We start from the raw sequence: 18,815 nt of genomic DNA, 5'->3' as shown, positions 1-18,815 counted from the left end.
CTGCTTTCTTCCGCAGGCGGGAGATGGGAAGCTCCCTTGTGTGGAGATGTCTTGTTCCTCCCACGCTTTGATGTCTTGGGGTCCACCGCGTTCATGTTTCTTTCCGCCGAAGTCCAAGGCACAGTGCACGCGGAGCTGGATGAATGTGGACGTAGTTGTAGCCCTGTACAGGGAAAGAAGGTAATTACAAGCGAAAAAATCAATCGCAAAGAGTCCCCTCACAACGCTTCAAAACCTGATACTCTTGGGTCGCGTTTTGGGACTTGGGGTCAGCCCGGATTTTCCATCTTCCAGCACCATCTGTGCAACACTTTCACATCTGTGAGCAATCAAACGAGAGCGTAGTACCTTCAGAAGAGGAGCTGAAATGGGAGCGCCAATCACTAGAGCTAGGTATTTCCGGTGGAATGTAACTTTAATAAAGTGTCTTTGCCTAGGACAGAAATGTGTCTTTTGAGCATTAAGAAGCTCTGGATCTTCAGTGTCTTCACAGTGCCGCCTAAGACTCATCGAGACGATGAGCCTACATCGTTAGCAAGATCATTGTACGTTTCATAGCAAAAGAGTACCAGTCTTGGAGGCTCTTTGTACTCGAACTGAAGAGCCAAGCTCATCATGGAGACTAGACTCACTTCCACCCTGAAAAGAAAATAATTCATAGACAGTAGTACTTGGACCAATCCTGATGGCTTGCTGAGAACTATCAAATCCTCATCCTAAAGTTTCGTGGCAGTTGTCCCACCGTGGCAAATCTCTGTGGGAAGGCAATTAGAAAATGAAGAACCCTAAACTTTTCCCGCCCAAAAAAAACTTTCAAACAGTAGGAGCCCAGGGCTTACACGTCGAGCTGGAATGGGAAGCTCGTCTGGGGCAGCCATTCCTGCCCGGCCACAAAATTCCGAGCGCTGAATCGATTCGCTTGGTCCTGGCTAGTGATCTGCGTCGACCACGACACGCGCCGCGATGTTCCAGATCCGGGGCCCTGATTCTGGTACTCCCCGTAGAAGAGCGTCTTGAGGGCGAAATCTCCGTCCCACTCCAGCCATCCCGCGGGATTGATCACGTCCCCCTGGTAGCACTTGAGGAAGACGGTGAGCGAGTACTCCTTCCACGGCCTGCCCAGGTACGTTGGGAAGCTCCGGATCGCGGTCTTGAGGTCCGCGTTGCCATCCACGGTGCATCCCTGGAACGAAAACCCCGTGTTTTGGCTTGGGTCAGTTCTTCCCTGTGCTGTGAAAGTGTTCTTTTGGTTGGTCATTGGAACTCGAGCGACGAGCTCCGAGTTGAGGAACACGGCTGCCGCGTTTCCAAAGATGAAGTCGACCGTGCCATAGATCCGGCATTGGCTGTAGAACTGCCTGAGAGAGTGCGCGTAGAGTGTGTCCTGGAATCCCTCGAAGGAGCATTTGTAGAAGGCTACTTTGTCTGCGGTGACTCGCAGTGCTACTGCTTGGTGATTGACTGCTCCTGCCGTGTTTTGGACGGTGATCCCTTGTCCCAGGAAATTGTTTCCCGACACGACTGAAAAGATCTGTCAGTTCATACGTAGTTCTAGATTTGCTAGAACTTGTTTTTTGTTCTATCACTTACTCACTGTTGCCGAGGTGAAAGTTGTCACTCCAGGATTCTGGACGCTCTTGCTGCCTGTGATGATTGTCTTGCGGATTCCATCTCCGAGGAGCATTAGATTGGGCTTTGACTTTGGAACCTCGAAGCTCTCAACGTATGTTCCCTGTTTCACATATATGACATACCTCGTTCTTGATTGTGTAGGTGCTGCTGCGATGGCGGCCGAGATGCTGGAAAACTGGCCGCTTCCATCTTTTGCAACGGTGACGTTTGGAAATGGTGTGGATGCTGTTGCTAGAATTCTTCCTCTCAGCCAAGACCGACTTGGGTGCGTTCCAGGTGGGTACATTGAAGCAACTAGAGAAAGAGCTGTACTGATCATGGTGTTCACTTCGGCTCCTTGTTTCTCCAGTCTGCGTGCTGCAGATTTTCCGCTACTTCCAGCGTCTTTCAAGCCGTCTATGCATGTATCCCAATCTGTAAGTGCTGCACTCATCCATGTCTGGATGTCCTCCAGCTTGGCCGTCGTAGAGAAATAGTAGCCTTCAGAGAGACAGTCATCTACAAGCTCCGACGCATCTTCGAGCAGCCCAGAGCAGTCGTTTAGAGCCGCATGCATTTTCCCCTCGCCGTGATCTGAACTGCTGCTCATGTTCTTGCAGGAATGCCTCAGCTCTTGGAGCCCGTCCTTGGCATGGAGCATTGCTTGCCTTACTAGAGCATCCTTGGTATGGTTCTGCGCTACTAACTCTAGGCACAGCTTTTCATATTTGGCATTTTTGCACATATCAGGAACTGCTATCGGATCGAAGACATCAGATGAAGCACTGCTAACTTGTGCGAGAAAGAAAAATACCAAGCACCAAGCGAAGTGTAGGCGATCCATTGGCTGCTCTTCACTCAGGTATGGAGCTCCTCTTTATAATGTTCTTGCGATCATAGCCGATTTGATCGTGCAGGCAAACTGGCTAAAGCTTATTGTATCAAGATCGTGCAAGAACCAGCTCTTCACTTGGACTCGGCGTATAAAAAACGATCAAAGTCAATAGCTCATCAATGGTAATCACGTGAGAGCTTCCTTTTACTTCTAACAGTCAGCTTGCTTCTCCGTCGGGCTTTCTAGAGGCGCGGAAGAACATACCAGGAGAAAATTACCGTCCATCCTCTGCCCGCGTCTTAAAGAACGAAAGATTTTCTTTCTTTTGCGAGGAAAAACTTGGTAAGCTTGTGTTTTTCAAAGTGGAGAGTCTAAGTCTTGGTGGTGCTTGGAACACGCTTCTGCCAGGAGCGCAAAGGCATTGCTTTTGGGATTCAAACGAAGAACATTTGTCGCGGCATAAGCGCCCAGTGCGAAATTGTTATGGTGGCGAGAAGAGGATAGAAACGACGTCCACTCCCAAACTTCCGGAACAAAAGGCATGCTCCCGATGAGCTCCAGCGCCTCATTGAGATATCCAGCGCGCCCGAGAAGATCGACCATGCATCCGTAGTGCTGCCTGCGGTGGTGGAGCTCAAAGTCCATCCTGATCGACACAAAGATGGATCTTCCCAGGTAGACTTTGCCTTCCCGGCTACAGGCAATGAGAACCGACGTGAAGCTCGCATCAACAGGCGAATCCATCGTTTTCATGCCGTGGAAGACATCAAAAACTTGGAGAGAACGCTCCTTAAACGTGAGAGCATCCAGCATCGCACTCCAGGTATTGCAACTCCTCTCCGGCATTGTCGAGAAAACCTTCGTGGCTCTTCGCAGGTTTCCATTGTGAGCATTTGCCGAGAGAAGAGACGTCCACGCGACAGTGTTCTTCTCCAGCATGGTATCAAACATCTCCTCGGCCGCGAGCATATTCCCTCGCAGGGAATATCCGTCGAGCATTGCGGTGTGGGCAATAGTGTTGTGGAAAGGCATGGAATCAAACATTTGCTTGGCGTTCTCCAGATGCCCGTGCTGGGCATATGCTGCGAGCATCGCAGTCCAAGATACTAGGGTCTTCTCCGGGACCCGGTCAAAGATTTTCTCGGCATCCGCGAGAGATGCGGTCTGTCCGCTAAGAACCAACATCGCAGTGATGGCAACCATGTTTATGTTTGGCATCGAGTTAAACAGTGCTTTGGCTTGATCTATTTGCCCGTTTTGGGAATATGCTGTTAGCATCGCTGTGCAAGAGATTAGATCTCTTTCGGGCATTCGATCGAAGAACCAGCGAGCGCTGGATAGATCGCCGATCTCGCCATAAGCCACGAGCATCGTCGTCCACACCACAACATCGCGCTGTGGCATCGATTCAAACATTGCTCTTGCAGTGTCGAGCGATCCCTGGCGAGAATTCGCGACGAGCATCGCGGTCCAGGAGAGGAGATTGTGCTGCGGCATCGTGTGGAAGAGGGCGATCGCGTCGTGTGGGCGATCGCTCTGCTGGGCGATGGAGGAGAGGAGCGTGTTCCAGGAGATTAGATCCCTCTCGGGCATGGAATCGAAGGTGTTCTTGGCGCGCTCGAGGTGCCCGGCGTGGGCGTAGGCCGCAAGCATGGAGTTCCAGGAGATTAGCGTCTGCTGCGCCATGCGATCGAAGAGGAGGCGGGCCTCCTCGATCGCGCCGGCCCGGGTGTAGGCGGAGAGGAGGATGTTGTGCGAGATCAATCGCTTGCGGGGCATCGCGAGGAAGAGATCCGCGGCGTCGGCGATCTCGAAATTCCTGGTGTGCGCGAGCAGCATGAAGTCCCAGGAGAACTGGTCCCGGCGATTGAGCGAATCGAAGACGCGGCGGGCATGCCGGGAGCTGCCGAGCTTGCCATAGACCTCGATCAGCTTGTTGGCGAGGAATGTATTGCCGGAGAGATCGAGTGAGGGCTCGATCGATCCGTGGAGAGTGGGGACGCTCCGGCAAGAATCTAGCAGCTTGAGAATTGCCGAAGCGTCGGCCATCCATTCCAGCAGAGAAGATTCGATCGCCCGACCTGTCTTATTTTCAATGAGGGGTTTCGATCCCCCGACCTAGGGGTTACAAGAATGTACGAACGAATATGCTACATGCCTGATATTGACGTAAAATTTGATTTTTTTCACATGCGTTAAAATCTCAATCGAGACTTTCATGTTACAAGAGACACGCGTCTCTTGCATGGCCAGCTTTGGACGTGGCAACGTGTTGCATCGCCACAACCTGCTGTAAAATTTTCCAAGTGTCGATAGCCTTAAATTCTCCTGAAATTTATTTCACGCTGTTATATATCCCGCTGTTCCAACGCAACTCTCATTCATCCAGTTTTCGCGATCACATCTCATCTTTCGTGAATCACTACACAGTCTTATCTTTTGCAATTTTTCCTACACGCAATGGCATTGGCGATGACGACGAGCGTGAGCAATCTAGCCGCGAGCAACATCAGCGTTGCACCACCGAGTCACAGCAGCTTTGGCCGCGGGAGCGTCAGCACAGGAGCAGCCAGATTTCCACAGTTGAGCTTGAGGCAAAGATCTCGAGTTTGCATCGTCAGGGCGGCCGATGATGTGAGTTTACTCTCCCTCTGTTTTCCCATCGATCAATGCGATGATCTTTTGATCGAGTCTAACTTGTATTCCTCTCTTCTCGCGCAGGGGATTGTGGATGATGTCAAGAACGCTGCATCTCAAGTCGGGGACAAGGTGAAGGATGCCGCAAATCAAACCTCGGATTTCGTCACAGGGGCCTCCCGCGACGCCAGGGACAAGACGGAGGACGCAACCAGCGGTGCCAGGGACAAGTTCGACGATTTGGCCGACTCTGCTGGCTCTGCGAAGCACGATGTCCAGAGGAAGGGCAAGGACTTTGAGAGAGACGCAAAGGGCAAGAGCTCCGATCTACAAGGTGACGCTGAGAGTTGGAAAGTAAGTCTAGTCGAAATCCCATTCCTTTGTTTTCCTCTCTGTGACGCGAGGTGATGGGTGTTGGATTTGATCCAGGATAAGGCTACTGGAGCGTTCGAGGATGCGGCCGGGAACGTCAAGAGCAAACTAAACAGCGCTGGAGAGGCGATCAAGGGCAGCGGCGATGAGGCGCAGGACAAGGCTAGCGATGCCACCAGCTCTCTGAAGAAGGGTGCGAGCAACGTGAGCGAGGATGCTAAGAAGACTGCCGACGATGCTAAGCGGAAAATCAGCCAATAGAAACTGGGAAATGTGTATACTTCAGAAAATTCATCACTCGGGAAAAGAAATAAATTAAGTGATATTACACTTACAAATATCAGCGAACATTCTTGATCTAGTCGTCCAAGCACTGGAGTGATCCAGTTCGGTGTTAAAACGTATGCCCTATTTTTCTGCCTAAGTACGAGCTTCACCAAGATCGGGGGAAAGCCAGAATTCAAATCTCATGAAATGGTGATAACGTCATCTCTTAGAAGTAGATTGGTTAAGTTTTGCTGTCTTGAGTTTAAGCATTCTGTGCTTGTGTTTTTGGCTGCAGCTGTGAAATTACTTTCTGTTCATTCTTTAAGAGGAAAATATTCCTTCATGAGTTTATACATAGTTCATGGCCATAGAGACGGGGTGGTGGAGTGAAAGTGAATCGAAACGCTGATGCCGAAGAAATGATCCAGTCCCGTTTGTTGAAGACACTACCACAGTTGTGGGACTCGGTCACTGTTCCTACGATCGGATTTGCGAGCCAAGCCTATGACTGGCCCCCAAAATTCTGTATGGAGAATTTTTAAAAAGCTAGAATGTATGCAACTAAGTAGCATACTTTACAAATTGCTAATTTTTTATGTAAATTATTTATTGCAAAGAAATATTATATGCTTATGACATTTAAAAAAAGAATTATAGATTTAAAATTATTTTTAGATGGGGCTGCACGGGCAACTGTCTGCTGCCACGTGTTGTAGACCATGTTCCAATTGTTATAAACATCTATTTAATTAATGATAATTCATAAGTTTTGTATTTTAAAATGATAAAAATAAAAAATAAGAAAATAAACTAATTATTTGGGTTGAATTGAATAAATGCTCTACTATTAAGAATAGAAAATTCAAGAGAAATTTTTTTTTCTTAAAAATATATTTGTCTAAGCATCCAATGAAATAGTAACACACTAGCACTTATTTTATTTTCTGTTCATTTACTTTTAAAAATTATTTTAAAAAAAAGTAATAAAACATTTAAATTCAAACACATAAATAATATAACAAGAAATTTTATTTATTTATGGATAAATTTTAGATATTATATGTATTCTAAAATTTTATCCATAATTTTATGTATGGTAATATAGAAATATAAGATTACTTCAGTAAAATCTATAGCCATTGAGATTTATGTGGAGCACAACTGAAGTAATGGGTAAAGCTCAAGATAAGTATTGACGTGATAAAGATCAACATAACCTATCAAGTGGGAAATTAAATTTAATTATCCTTACAAAACTTAAATGTTAAGGGATTTTTGTTTCAAAAGCTATTACAAAGATATGTTAGTCCTTATTAAGTGTTGAACCAAGTTGGTGATGTATTCTATAAGTTGAATCCTCTAGATGAGTTGTCTTAGGTAAATTATGTGTTTCATATAAATTTACTAGCATTATATCATGTTGCTTTATGTGTTATTTATGGTAACTGTTTATCTGTCTAATAGGTATATTTATAGAATGTAAAAAGTGTTCTAAACCCAATTCACCATTTCATATTTACTAAATTAAAACTTAGGGTTTAGGTAGCAACCATTAGTAAAAGTCATCTTAGACCTTCATAAACATACATTGCATTGTAGAAAAAAAGGTGGGCTTGTGTTTGAGAATATGCCCCAATATAGCATCCTCTCTACAACAGAGGATGATATATAAAACAAAATATAATGTAGAGTGCTAAAGGTGATGGTGTCTAGCTGACAAGATCCATCTAGCCTCTTCTCCTGAAACATCTCAAAAGACTTCTCGCTTCTTCCATTCTAAGCATAGCAAGAGAGGATTAAGTTCCAAGATACAATATTATGATGATTCCATCGATGAATCTTAGGTCACTAGTATGGAGTTTCTATATGGAGATTAATAGGTTTCTAGTGTTGTGAATATGACTGCGGGTATCGAAAGTTACTTGTTGGCTAGTCCTTTTAGATGTAGTGTATCTGAATTTGGAGTTAAACCCCAAGCCCATTACATTATAAAATGAGAGTTTGATACAATTGTACAAGTACCAGCTCCCCATATCTAGCACTTGCATGCAAAGATAGTGTCTGGCACGATTTTGGCATACTAGTGACCTAATGTGAGGAGGAGGGTACTCCACTGACTAAAGCAGCATGAAGCTTAGGTTTAAACCCAAGTTAGACAAAAAACAAGGAGCGATACAGCCTAATGGAAACCAAACTAATGTCTTAAATGGTCGGACATACATTCTAACCATTATCCCTAATATACATTTGAAACCCCCTATATCCCCCCTCTGAGGAATACATGCTTTGGGCTTTCACCCCTAGTACCAGGAGTTAGTCTTTGGAATAAGCATAAAAACTTACTAAATATGGGATGATGTTAGATCATGAATCAAGGAGCAAGAACAACATCATAAAATTTATAACACTCTCTACATTCTATAGATATGCCTTTTAGGTGAATCTAGACACTTACCATAAATAGTATATGCATCCGAAACAAAACCAACACATAAGGCATGATAGTGAGGGTATTTGGTGGACATGGTAAGCTATCATATAGCAATATTAAAGAATTGGACTCAATACATGATGATTTTTGCCAAACTAGTGCAAAATAGAGCAAAAAAGAATTAACAAACCGGGCCAAGTATGCTTGGCTAAATAGACATTTAGGAATTTCTTCCTTATGTTCATCTGACCAAATACAAATGCTAAATTTAGTTTATTAACACTTGGACAAGAGGGGCTGATAAATGAACTAGCAGTACCAACCACTTGTCGTCATGGCAGTAAGAGAAAGTGTCTATAAGAACTGGTTGACAAGTATATTTTGCTACTTGAGGTCACATTTGCAACACTTTCCCCCCCTTAAGGAAGATGGATGTCCTCATTAATGTATACATGAGTCTAGCAAACCGTCAAAAAAATAACTCCAAAAGTTAATAGAAAGACACTATGTGGGAAACATGAGTAATAGAACTACCTCTCCTTCACATCCAAAGACGTTAAGACTTAAACACGCTTTAGCCATCACTGACAAAACAAAGTTAACCACCCTTGTTGCTCCAAATACCACTCAATTTAGAAAGGAATGATACATTCCTACCCGTAGGGACATAGGCAGGGAGCCAGAAGCCTAACTCCCCTAAGCAAGAAATCAACCCCGTTGAGAAGATTTAGATAAATATTATAAATTGGTAGATGAAGTTGTTTATATGATCACGCTTCTTTCAAAAATGAGTCAACAAGAGAAAGGTGGGGATTTGTGATCAGTCTATAATAGTTATCCCTATGATTATAGATTGTACCATGCACCAAAGTACCAAAGTCAACTTGCCGACATTGACCCAAGAACCATCGAATGAGAGAAATGAATCTTTTGATGTTATAGAAATATATTACTTTATTGATTTGCAAGATTTAACAAAAATTATTTTTTATTTACTCTGTAACAAGCTCACGGGCAGTTCCCAATTAGATTCACACATTGGGTAACTCTTCCATTTAACAAGATACTCTTGATGTTTGAAACATTTAACCTAGTGTGTACCCAAAGTAGCTTCCACTTCGTACTTAGGTTCACCATCAACAACATCTAGAGCTGGATGGACATCCTCAGAATGGCTAGGATCCTCATGATATGGGGTAAACTAACATGAAACCCATCATGAAGTTTGGACATCTCTTGTGGAATATCCAACTAATAGGAGACATCACTAATTCTTTTCAACACTTGATAAGGCCAAACATATTTTGGTAATAACTTTTGGGACAAAGATCCTTTAATATTTAAGTTTTGGGAAGATAACCACACTTGGTCTCCCACTTGATAAGATACATTCCGATGATGCTAATCTTTATCATGTCGATACCTATCCTAAGCCTTGTCCAATCACTTTAGTAACTATAGACCAACCTTAGTGTAGTTGCTCCGCATAAGTCTCAATAGTTAAGACCAACACTTCAGACATTAGCTTTGGTATAACAATCTATTAAGAAACCCCATGAACATTCCCTTGTAGTATCTCCCATGGAGAATAGCCAATAGTGCTGTGAAATGTGTTGTTATAAAAGATTTTTGTTGTACCCAAATGCTCAACCCAGTTATGTTGGTTTGCCGTGACATAGTAATGCAGATAATCCTGAACTTGAGCATTCACACGTTCAATCTGCCCATTAGTTTGAGGATAATAGCTGTACTAAACTTCAATTTGGTACCGAATAACTGGAACAATATGCCCTAAAACTTCCCCATAAAACTCAAATCTCTATTCGAGATCATCCCTTTGGGAAAACCATAAATCTGTACTACTACATGGAAAAAAAGCTTTACTGCTTGCTTCGCATTCATTTCTTCCATAGTTGGAATGAAGTGTGGAATCTTTAACAAGTGATACATAATCACTATAAAATATCATAACCTTTAGACTTTAGTAAGCAAGTGATAAAGTCAAGTGTCATATTTTGAAATGGCCATGCCGGTGTTGAAATGCACTGCAACTTCCCAGCCTGCTTCTCAGTTCTATGCTTACATTGCTGGCATATAGGGTAAGAATGGACATAATCTACTATATCACCTTCTATACCAAATCAGAAAAATTCATTTTTCAATGAAGCAAGAGTCTTTTATTTTCCATCATATCTCGCTACTGAAACATCATGATGTTCCCACAAAAACAACTGTTGTAAATCCTTGGAAGGAATATATAATCTTTCTTGCTTATAGAAAATAAACCCATCCCAAACTGATAAGTGAAGCTTCACATTGACATGACTAGCAACTTTTGCTACTTTGCTACCAAAGTTTTGCTTTAACAACTCCGCATGGTGCAAGATTGCTTTTGCCAATGGATCACTTCTATATAAAACTCGAACATCCTCCAACCAGTCTAAACTGATTATTGATATTGCCCGAAACTGAGCCTGACGACTCAATGCATGTCGCAAATGTGACTTCGGGTATCAAAAGTTACTTGTCGGCTAGTCCTTTCGGATATTCTTTCTTTATTGCCATGATGGCAGGAAGTTGGTATTGCTAGACCCTTTATCAATCCCTCTTGTGGTACTAAAGTTAATTGGGCATTTCAAGTGTACTTAAACCAAACGAGCATAAGGACGGAATTTCTATATGCTATTGGCTAAGCATACTTAGCATGGTAAAGAGTTCCTGTCTTCTTGTGTTTTGCATTGGCTAGTGACAAGAACCCTCGCATATTAAGACTAGTCCCTTAATATTGCTGGATGATAGCTTATCATATCTATTAAACACCTTCACTATCATGCCTTTTATGTTAGTATCATTCTGATCCCATATGTTATTTATGAAAAGTGTTTAGATCTGCTCATTTGGTATATCTACAGAATGTAAACATTGTCTTGAACACAATAATGTTGTTCTTGTGTCCAAATTCGCAATCTAAAAACATTCCATATTTAATAAATTTCGAAATTGGCCCAAAAACTAACTCTTGGTACTAAGGGTAGCTAAGGGTGAAAGCCCAAAGCATGTGTTCCTCATAGCGGGGGTGGGGCTATGGGGGGTTTCAAATGTATAGTAGGGATAATGGGTAAATCAAGCATAGCCAACCAATCTAGGGTATAGTCTAACTCTTGCTTGCGTGCCTGTCTTTATTCTGGGTTTGGCTTGAGTCTAAGCATAAGTTCCACACTATACTAGTTGGTGGAGTATTTATATCTTCGCATTATATCATCAATATGCTAAAATAGCATTAGATTTCATTTGGCTCCATTTTGCATACTAGTTTTAGCATTGGGTAGCTTGCAACCAAGGAGTGAAAGAACTGGATTACAAAGTGACTCTTGAGTGTACAGCCTAAGGAGCAAAGGGACAAGAGCACATGGTGACTTAGAACAATCCTAAAGCATCTAGCATAGATATTAAACTCTTGAATCATTGTAAACATTGAAACTTTGATAGTCATACGATTGGAAGTTTGTAGTTGTACTCAAGCCCATTATAATAGTATTAAGACATTCAAATCTTCATCTAATCAATGGGCATTTTGACTATACAATAATAACATTATAATGTGTTAAAGTAAAATAACAAAATTGTGTTGATGTTTAATTATATTGTAAACTTTTTGTAATTATTTATATTATTTAATAACTGTTTTTAACTTACTTAAATTGGAATATCTCCTTTAAGGATGTTTAAGTTTTAATATTTTTTCTGCCTCTTTTTAATACTGTATTTTAGAAAATGATGGTTAAGAGTTATTATTTTGGAGTAAAAGGGTAACTTTTTCTCAAAATATTTATAATATTTTTTATTGTCATCAAATCATCTATCATTTTAAAATTCTACAATTATATCATTACTTAGAATGGCATTGAAGAAACAAATAAACTTAAGTAAAGAAAAGTAATTGTTTTGGAACAATAATCTGTTAACAAACATTTCCTTGCAATATCTCTTATGGAAAATAGCCTATAACACTGTAGGATTTTCCAATTGCAGGGGGTGAGGTCACTGTAGATTGTGAAACTGAATTGGTGACTCAGGTTGATGGTGTTCACATAAATTCCAAAAAAGACACTATCCTTCATCTAAGCATCACACTAACATTGGAGAGATTACCAGGTCCAAAAGTCCAATTGTTCAATCAATTCTGTCATCAGTGTGGAGAGGTCGTGGCCAAGGGTGGTTATCCATAATACCTTGAGATGCCACCAACCGTTTTGAAGAGCTTATCAATGACATTTGCTTTTCCTAGTGTCAAGGCTAGCAATTAGTTCACACTTTATGATAAATCAATTTACATAAGAGGAGTGGGAAGTAAGGGCACCATAGATCTCAACTGTCATAGATCCATGCTCCTACATCAAATGTAGGTGGCTTGTGGCAGCATGGGCAATGAATTAGCAACGATAGTCCAGCCGTATCAAGGAGCAGCTGTAATCTCTTAAGCAGTTTGTTGCGAGTGTGCTAGATCATGGATCTCGTCCATTATCAAGCTCGAGCACAATAAGAGGTGGGATGATATGTCAGCCGAGGATTCAGGTTGTGTGGCGTTTGCCACATTTGAAGAAATGTGGCTTTGGAGATATGTGTGTCGCTGGGTGAAAATCTGTGGTTTCACGAACCACTCCTGTGAATGACTTCAAGGAAGCGAGGTGCAGCAACAAGCTTACGGGGAAAACGGTAATTTGGGAAAAGAATGTGTTCCTTGTGCAAAATATATAAATTAAACTGTTCATCATTCATAAATCAATTAGAAACACCTGGAGGGATACTTCATAACCAAACGACAGTACCATTCCCTTTTGTGAAGGTCCTGGTTGCTAGAAAGCTAGAAAATCACAAAACTTAAGATGGCTTGGCACTTACCAGAGGCTTGTTGGGAAGCCCTCCTGCTTTTAGCCATTCTTTCCAGAATTTTGTCATGTCAATCGGCTGAAAAAAAGGAAAACAGATTTAAAGGTAGTTTGTTCTTCGCAGCCTACCTCCACTAAAAGCTCTTGCACTTGTTCCATCTCCTCCTGCATTTCCCAGAGTTTAGGCCGCATCTTAGAGCAGTCGAAGTCGAGGAACCGGGGCCCTCCATTGCGAGCGATCATCACGTTGGACCTCTTGAGATCCCCATGAAGAACTCCCCGCATGTGGATTTGATTCAGCCCCAGCCTCAACGCAGCCACAGTGTGCCTCGTCACCCGGTCATCTCCAAGCTTCCTTGTGCCCTCATCCGACAGCGCCAAGTAGACCGCGTTGAAGTGAGGCAGCCTGCCCACCCCATAGAAAGTTGCTGTATAAACGCCATAGAGGTCTTGCATAGCAACATAAGCCTTCTGCTCCTGCTCAAACGCCTCCGCCGCACCCTCCTCCCGGAGATCAAACGTCTTGAGCACGATCCGGATCCCAGTGCTCTTGAAACACCCCTCCAAGACGTTCCCGAACCTGGCCAAGCCGGCGACGCGGCCCGTGAGCCCGAGCTCCTCTATGCTGGGCGCCGACATGTCGCCAAGCCTGCATGCGTCAACCACTTGCAGCCGAGCGTGACCGCCCCGGGGCATGGGGCGGATGCCTAGGAGTGTGGAGCCACGGGTGGAGGCAAAGGGAACAAGCTTCCGGTCCATACGGAGCTTTGGTTCTCGGCTCAGGCCGTGCAGGAGGAACACGAAAGCTCCTACCGTTGCGCCTTCCCTCCCAAACACGGGAGAGAACTGGAGGAGCTTGCTGGTAGCATCCGGCCTGCGAAAGAAAACAGTCTGGTGGTAGCTCGAGATGTAGCCCACCCGCGCCTCATCCAGCACCATGCAGCCAAAGAGACGCTGGACGTGGTACTCAACCTTGCGGTCACCAGTCCCCACTTGGGTCAGCTCCACGTTCCAGGGGTCGGCTATGTGCCCGACCCCATGCACCCCCGACGGTTCGCTCCTGGTGGCTCCTTCACACAAGAAAGAAGAAGAAGCCGCGCTTGTGTCAACAACAACCTGGGTGGCAAACGAGTAGGACCTCCCATCACCATGCCGGTACCGGAACGGGATGCGTAGCTGCTTGGCCATTTCTTCCACGAGCGGGAAGGCGATGAAGTTGAGGGCGTGCATTATGCTTTCTTCTGAGGCAACGGGCACGTAGCGCTGCCTAAAAAAGGTCGATAGCCGCTTCTCCGTGTTGTCCAGCCCGTTGATGAAGGCCTCCAAATCCTCTCTAAACTGTGGCCACGGCTCCAGTTGAACATGTGTGCTGGAGAAGCAGCCACTATCTTCTTGCACTGGATCAACTCGCACATCGGGTAGGCAAACCCGCGCTGCTTCCCTGAGACTAAACTCGCCCATGACCTAATATACGCAGGGGTATCTCACCACGGATTGGTCTTCCACCCCGTATTGTATTATTATAAAGAAAATCCGTGGTAATGGGATAGGTTGGTAGCCCATGACTACGTTGCCAAGAGTCAATGGAGCGAGGAAGAGAACTTTGCCCTATTCCACAGAAAATAATCGCCAAACCGTCCTCCATTTCGATTCATTGATTGCCGGTGTCTTGCTGGACTACACCTTTCGAAGAGAAGAAGTGGAAAAAGAGCCAGTTTGTCCAGCCATGAACTTCGCCACGCGACCGCTCCGCTTAAGCTTTGGTTCCTTCTCTTTCGCGCTCACTCACCGAGAGCTTGGCACTGCTGCTCTGGAGGCTGGAATGAAATGCCTAGCTCTCCAGACTTTTCCTCTATTTTCTAGCGGCAGTCGCAGCAGTACAGCCCAAGATATCCCAAGCGGTGGCACTTCTCGGCCAGTGCAATCACGCTCACGTCTGGAAAAGCCAAAGCAGAACAAGATAAGAATCGAAACAGAGAAACGACACGCCGAGTGTTTAAGCCGTGTCAGGAGATAAGATGGCAACTTCGACTCCTCGCCAGTCGGGACATCAAATAGCCAAGCAAATGCCGACATTCCGTCGTCAGTGATTCTGTCGCACGGAGCCCTGTAGGAAAGAACAAGAAGTTGAGAAAAGGAAGCAAAGCAAGGTTTTGCTCGACTTACCTTCAAAGCGTTGTCCGACCCCGCATTGTCGCATCCGCATAGGTTCAGGAGCCGGGCACCACTAATCCCAATGCAGCCACTCAGGTCGAGCTTCTGGCACCCGTTTGCCAAAGCCACCAAGGACCTCTCGACCTCCCGTTCGACAAGTCCAAGCACGAGAGATAGTGTGCATCTTCGCAAGTTACAGCTCTGCACGCAGTAGAACTTGTAAGCCACGGCTCTTCGCACACCTGTAGATGATCCCAGCCAACAACACGGTAAACAAAACCAGTGAGCGACCCAAGGCTTTGCAGAGTTGGTAAAAAAAAAAAAAGCAAACGCGAGCTTACCAAGAGAATGAAAGCTCCAGGATGCCAAGAGACAAGGCATCTTACTAGCTGGTGCACACGCCAGAGGCCACAAAACCGTGCGGTGGTCGACCAGCGCTAGTATCCGCACCAGGAGCTCCATGGGGATGTCTTGCCACTTGGAGTCGGCACTGTGCTTTTGGACCAGCTTCTTCCACTTGTCTGCGCTGGCGATTCCATCTCCTCGTCCTCGGTGTCGGGGAAGAACTGCCACAGGCCTCCAGAGGCGGGACGTTTGCTTCTCGTTCATGGTGGTGTGCTGAGCGTCCATATCCATATCACCTGCAAAGAGAAAAACGAAAAAATTAATCGAGAGGATCCATCACAGGAACACGAATCTCCAGAAAGAAGAAAAAAAGAGAGAACAAGCTAAGTTTCGTCAAGAGTGAGAAGACAACAAGAGTACAAAAAAGGAGAGAGACGAAAAAGGCCACAGGAAGAAGAGGAAGCGAAGGAAAAAAGTCGTGCTCCTTACCACAACACGAGAGCTTGGATATCGATCTGTATCCAAGCTCTGCCTGTTATTACTTACACGGCGGGCTCCTTGAGCTGGAAAACTCTCGCAAGTTCTCGGGCCTGCATCTTTCTGACGGCCTGAGCGAGGGCCGCCCCGTCACGCTTCTTCAAGTGCTGGATAAACGCACCAAGCTCTGGACAGCGTCAAGCAAAAGAAGAAAGATAGCCACACGGCGAAGTGGAAGAATAGTATACATAGCACACGTCTTTCGCTTCACTGCTGATGACGCGAGCCACAAGCACCATCTCGGTTCTCGCCACAGCGTGCAAGCGCGCGGAGGCGTGGAATTCAAGAGCTCCTCCAATGTTCCAGAGAAGCTGTAAGTTAAGAACTCCACGTAGGGACCTGAATGACTTGTGCGGTTAACAAGATGAGACGCTGGTTACAAGCACGTACACCGAAATATCCTGGACGGCAACAACGGCGTTGACTTGTACTCTATCGTGACCGATGCAATCCACCCTCTCTACCAAACTTGGCACCAAAGAAAAGGTCGCAAAGGAGAGAATGCCTGAAACCAAAAAATACCGTTTTAGCCCGCAGAACACAACTCAAGAATTACCTTACCATTTCAACTGTGGCGAAGAGGATCCCAGTCGGACAAACGTGCAAATATAGCAGGACCACTGTAAGCATCCGTGCAGGCACCTCGATGCCACTCTGTCAATCTGTTCTTTCTCATCTCGATCTTCAGATGCGTCGCTGAAAATTCTCTCTGCAGTTTCCAAAGCCAACCAGATCCAAAAGCCATTTCGTCATCGCTCTCATCACTGAAACACTCCTAGGAGGAGGTCTTGGCAAGAACCCAATTCCTTGCGTTGACTTCATTTGAGGCAGAGGTGGCATGAGCTGATGCTGTCTGTATGCTCCCACCTCGGTTCAAGACAGCCATAGCCGCTTCAATAGTCGAGTCAAGTTGCACTTTCTCATTAGCACCATCCAGTATCAGTATCCGTCTTTGAAATAGTGCATTGCCACGTTCCTCTCCTCAAGTTCTTTGATCAACATCAACAGACTTTTGTCCTGGGAAGCAGCATCAGTAAACACATGCACAAAAGAAAAAACAGTACACACCTATTAAAACTTGCATAAAGTCTCTCATCTTCCTGGCTAATGAGAACTTTTCTACTAATATTGTGATACTAGCAGCAGAGGAAGCTAAGGTCTATCCCACAGAGTAAACATCCTTACTACTTCAATAACAACCCTATGTAAAATGGTTTACCATTTCACCACTATCCATCTTTATTATTCACCACTTGTAACACTATCATAATTAATATGCATTAAGGTAAGGATTTTTGATTGCATGATGTGAATATGAATAATAAGTTAACATTTTGTTATAAATTATTTCTCTAAAAAAAGAAAATGATTTATGTGTTTAATCCTTTATCCCTGATGACTCTCTTTTCAAACTTAACTTGACTAAACTTTACTCTTGTGTTCACATTGCCTTTAATTCAATCCAAGAAAAGTTTATAAGAGAGCACAGTAATGACTACTTAAATCAATAGACTAATCCTTACAATCTTGATTAATCTATTTATAATCATGCCTAAAAAAGATCCACTAGTGCCATGCTAATAAATATAGAGTACTTATTTGCCACTCTTAGCAAACCCAAAGGAAGTTTACTTTTCTGACAATAATTCATAGGCTAAAATTAATTTTGCCAACTTAAAGTGTAACCTTGAGTTGCTAATATGCCTCATTCACAAGCCTAAGCACAAACTCGTGCAAACAGAACATTTCACATCCATTTTATAAGCTTAAGTGCAAGCTCACACAATATAATACAAAAGATAATTAAAATTCATACCCAAGAAATGAATGTGAAGTTTTACCACCTAAATGTGTACCTACTCAGATCATCATTTTCATCTTTGTGTATGTAATGAGACTAATTATTCAATCTCATTAGATAGTACTTGTTAAGACTCATCCTTTGATACCAAATGTAGCAAATGTAATTTTCACCCTTTATTCTATGGTGAATTACTATAGGATAACCACGAAGTGGAACTTAAACCTTATATGTCACATGTCACATGCCACATGTAAAAAGACAATGGAATGGAACTAGAGTTTTAAAGCCTTAGGCCACTGAATGAAGGTACAAAGCCAAACTCCCAAAATTACAGTAAAGGAACAAAGGAATTGGAGCACGAAGTGACTCTTGAATGTTCAGCCTAATAAGTAAAAAGACAAAAGCCTAAAATGACTTTGAAATAGTCATAGAGTTTTTAGCATCTGAATGCCAAGATCAGCACACAAAATGGAGCCAAATGGAGTTTAGTGCTATTTTAGTATACTGGTGGACTAACGTGAGGATATAGGTACTCCACCAGATAGCATAGTATGGAACTTGGGCTTAGATTTAAATTGGACACAAAACAAAGACAAGCATACAAGTGAGAGTTAGACTATCCCATATATTAGTTGGCCATGCCTGATTTACCCACTATCCCTACTATACATTTAGAACCCCTCACAAGCACCCCACCCCCCCTCCCTTTACAGAACACATGCTTTCACCCATAGTCACCCTTAATACTAAGAGTTAATCTCTAAAATAAGTGTGAAAGTTAATAAATATGAAATGGTGCTAAATTGTGAACTTGGACACAAGACTAAACACCCACATGGGGCATAATAGTGAGAGTGTTTGGCAAATATAGTAAATTATCATGTGGCAATATTGAGTTAATAAGCTCAATATCATGGGGGTTTCTAATACTAG

At 43.8% G+C, this 18,815-nt stretch overlaps 3 protein-coding genes across 3 annotated transcripts; 1 reads left to right on the top strand and 2 right to left on the bottom strand.

Moving 5' to 3' along the window:
- Positions 1–640: 640 nt before the first annotated feature.
- On the bottom strand, positions 641–2,532 carry LOC9650109 (pectinesterase). The gene is made up of 2 exons (XM_002968090.2): positions 1,591–2,532; positions 641–1,521 (listed from the first exon to the last, which is right to left on the bottom strand). Exons 1-2 carry the CDS (start codon positions 2,453–2,455, stop codon positions 836–838), a joined length of 1,551 nt encoding a protein of 516 aa, XP_002968136.2. The 5' UTR covers positions 2,456–2,532; the 3' UTR covers positions 641–835.
- A 271-nt stretch (positions 2,533–2,803) lies between these two features.
- Positions 2,804–4,495, bottom strand: LOC112345824 (pentatricopeptide repeat-containing protein At4g02750-like). Its single transcript, XM_024673336.1, has one exon. It carries the CDS (start codon positions 4,493–4,495, stop codon positions 2,804–2,806), a length of 1,692 nt encoding a protein of 563 aa, XP_024529104.1.
- A 311-nt stretch (positions 4,496–4,806) lies between these two features.
- LOC9631280 (protein DR_1172) lies at positions 4,807–5,812 on the top strand. Its single transcript, XM_024673261.1, has 3 exons — positions 4,807–5,080; positions 5,168–5,437; positions 5,513–5,812. Exons 1-3 carry the CDS (start codon positions 4,907–4,909, stop codon positions 5,714–5,716), a joined length of 648 nt encoding a protein of 215 aa, XP_024529029.1. The 5' UTR covers positions 4,807–4,906; the 3' UTR covers positions 5,717–5,812.
- The last annotated feature ends 13,003 nt before the right edge of the window (positions 5,813–18,815 follow it).

This window comes from Selaginella moellendorffii, unplaced genomic scaffold (genome assembly GCF_000143415.4).
Source record: "Selaginella moellendorffii unplaced genomic scaffold, v1.0 SELMOscaffold_10, whole genome shotgun sequence".
NCBI classification, from domain to species: Eukaryota; Viridiplantae; Streptophyta; class Lycopodiopsida; order Selaginellales; family Selaginellaceae; genus Selaginella; species Selaginella moellendorffii.
Note: the sequence above shows the minus strand (reverse complement) of the source record. Positions and strands in the feature narration are given on the sequence as shown.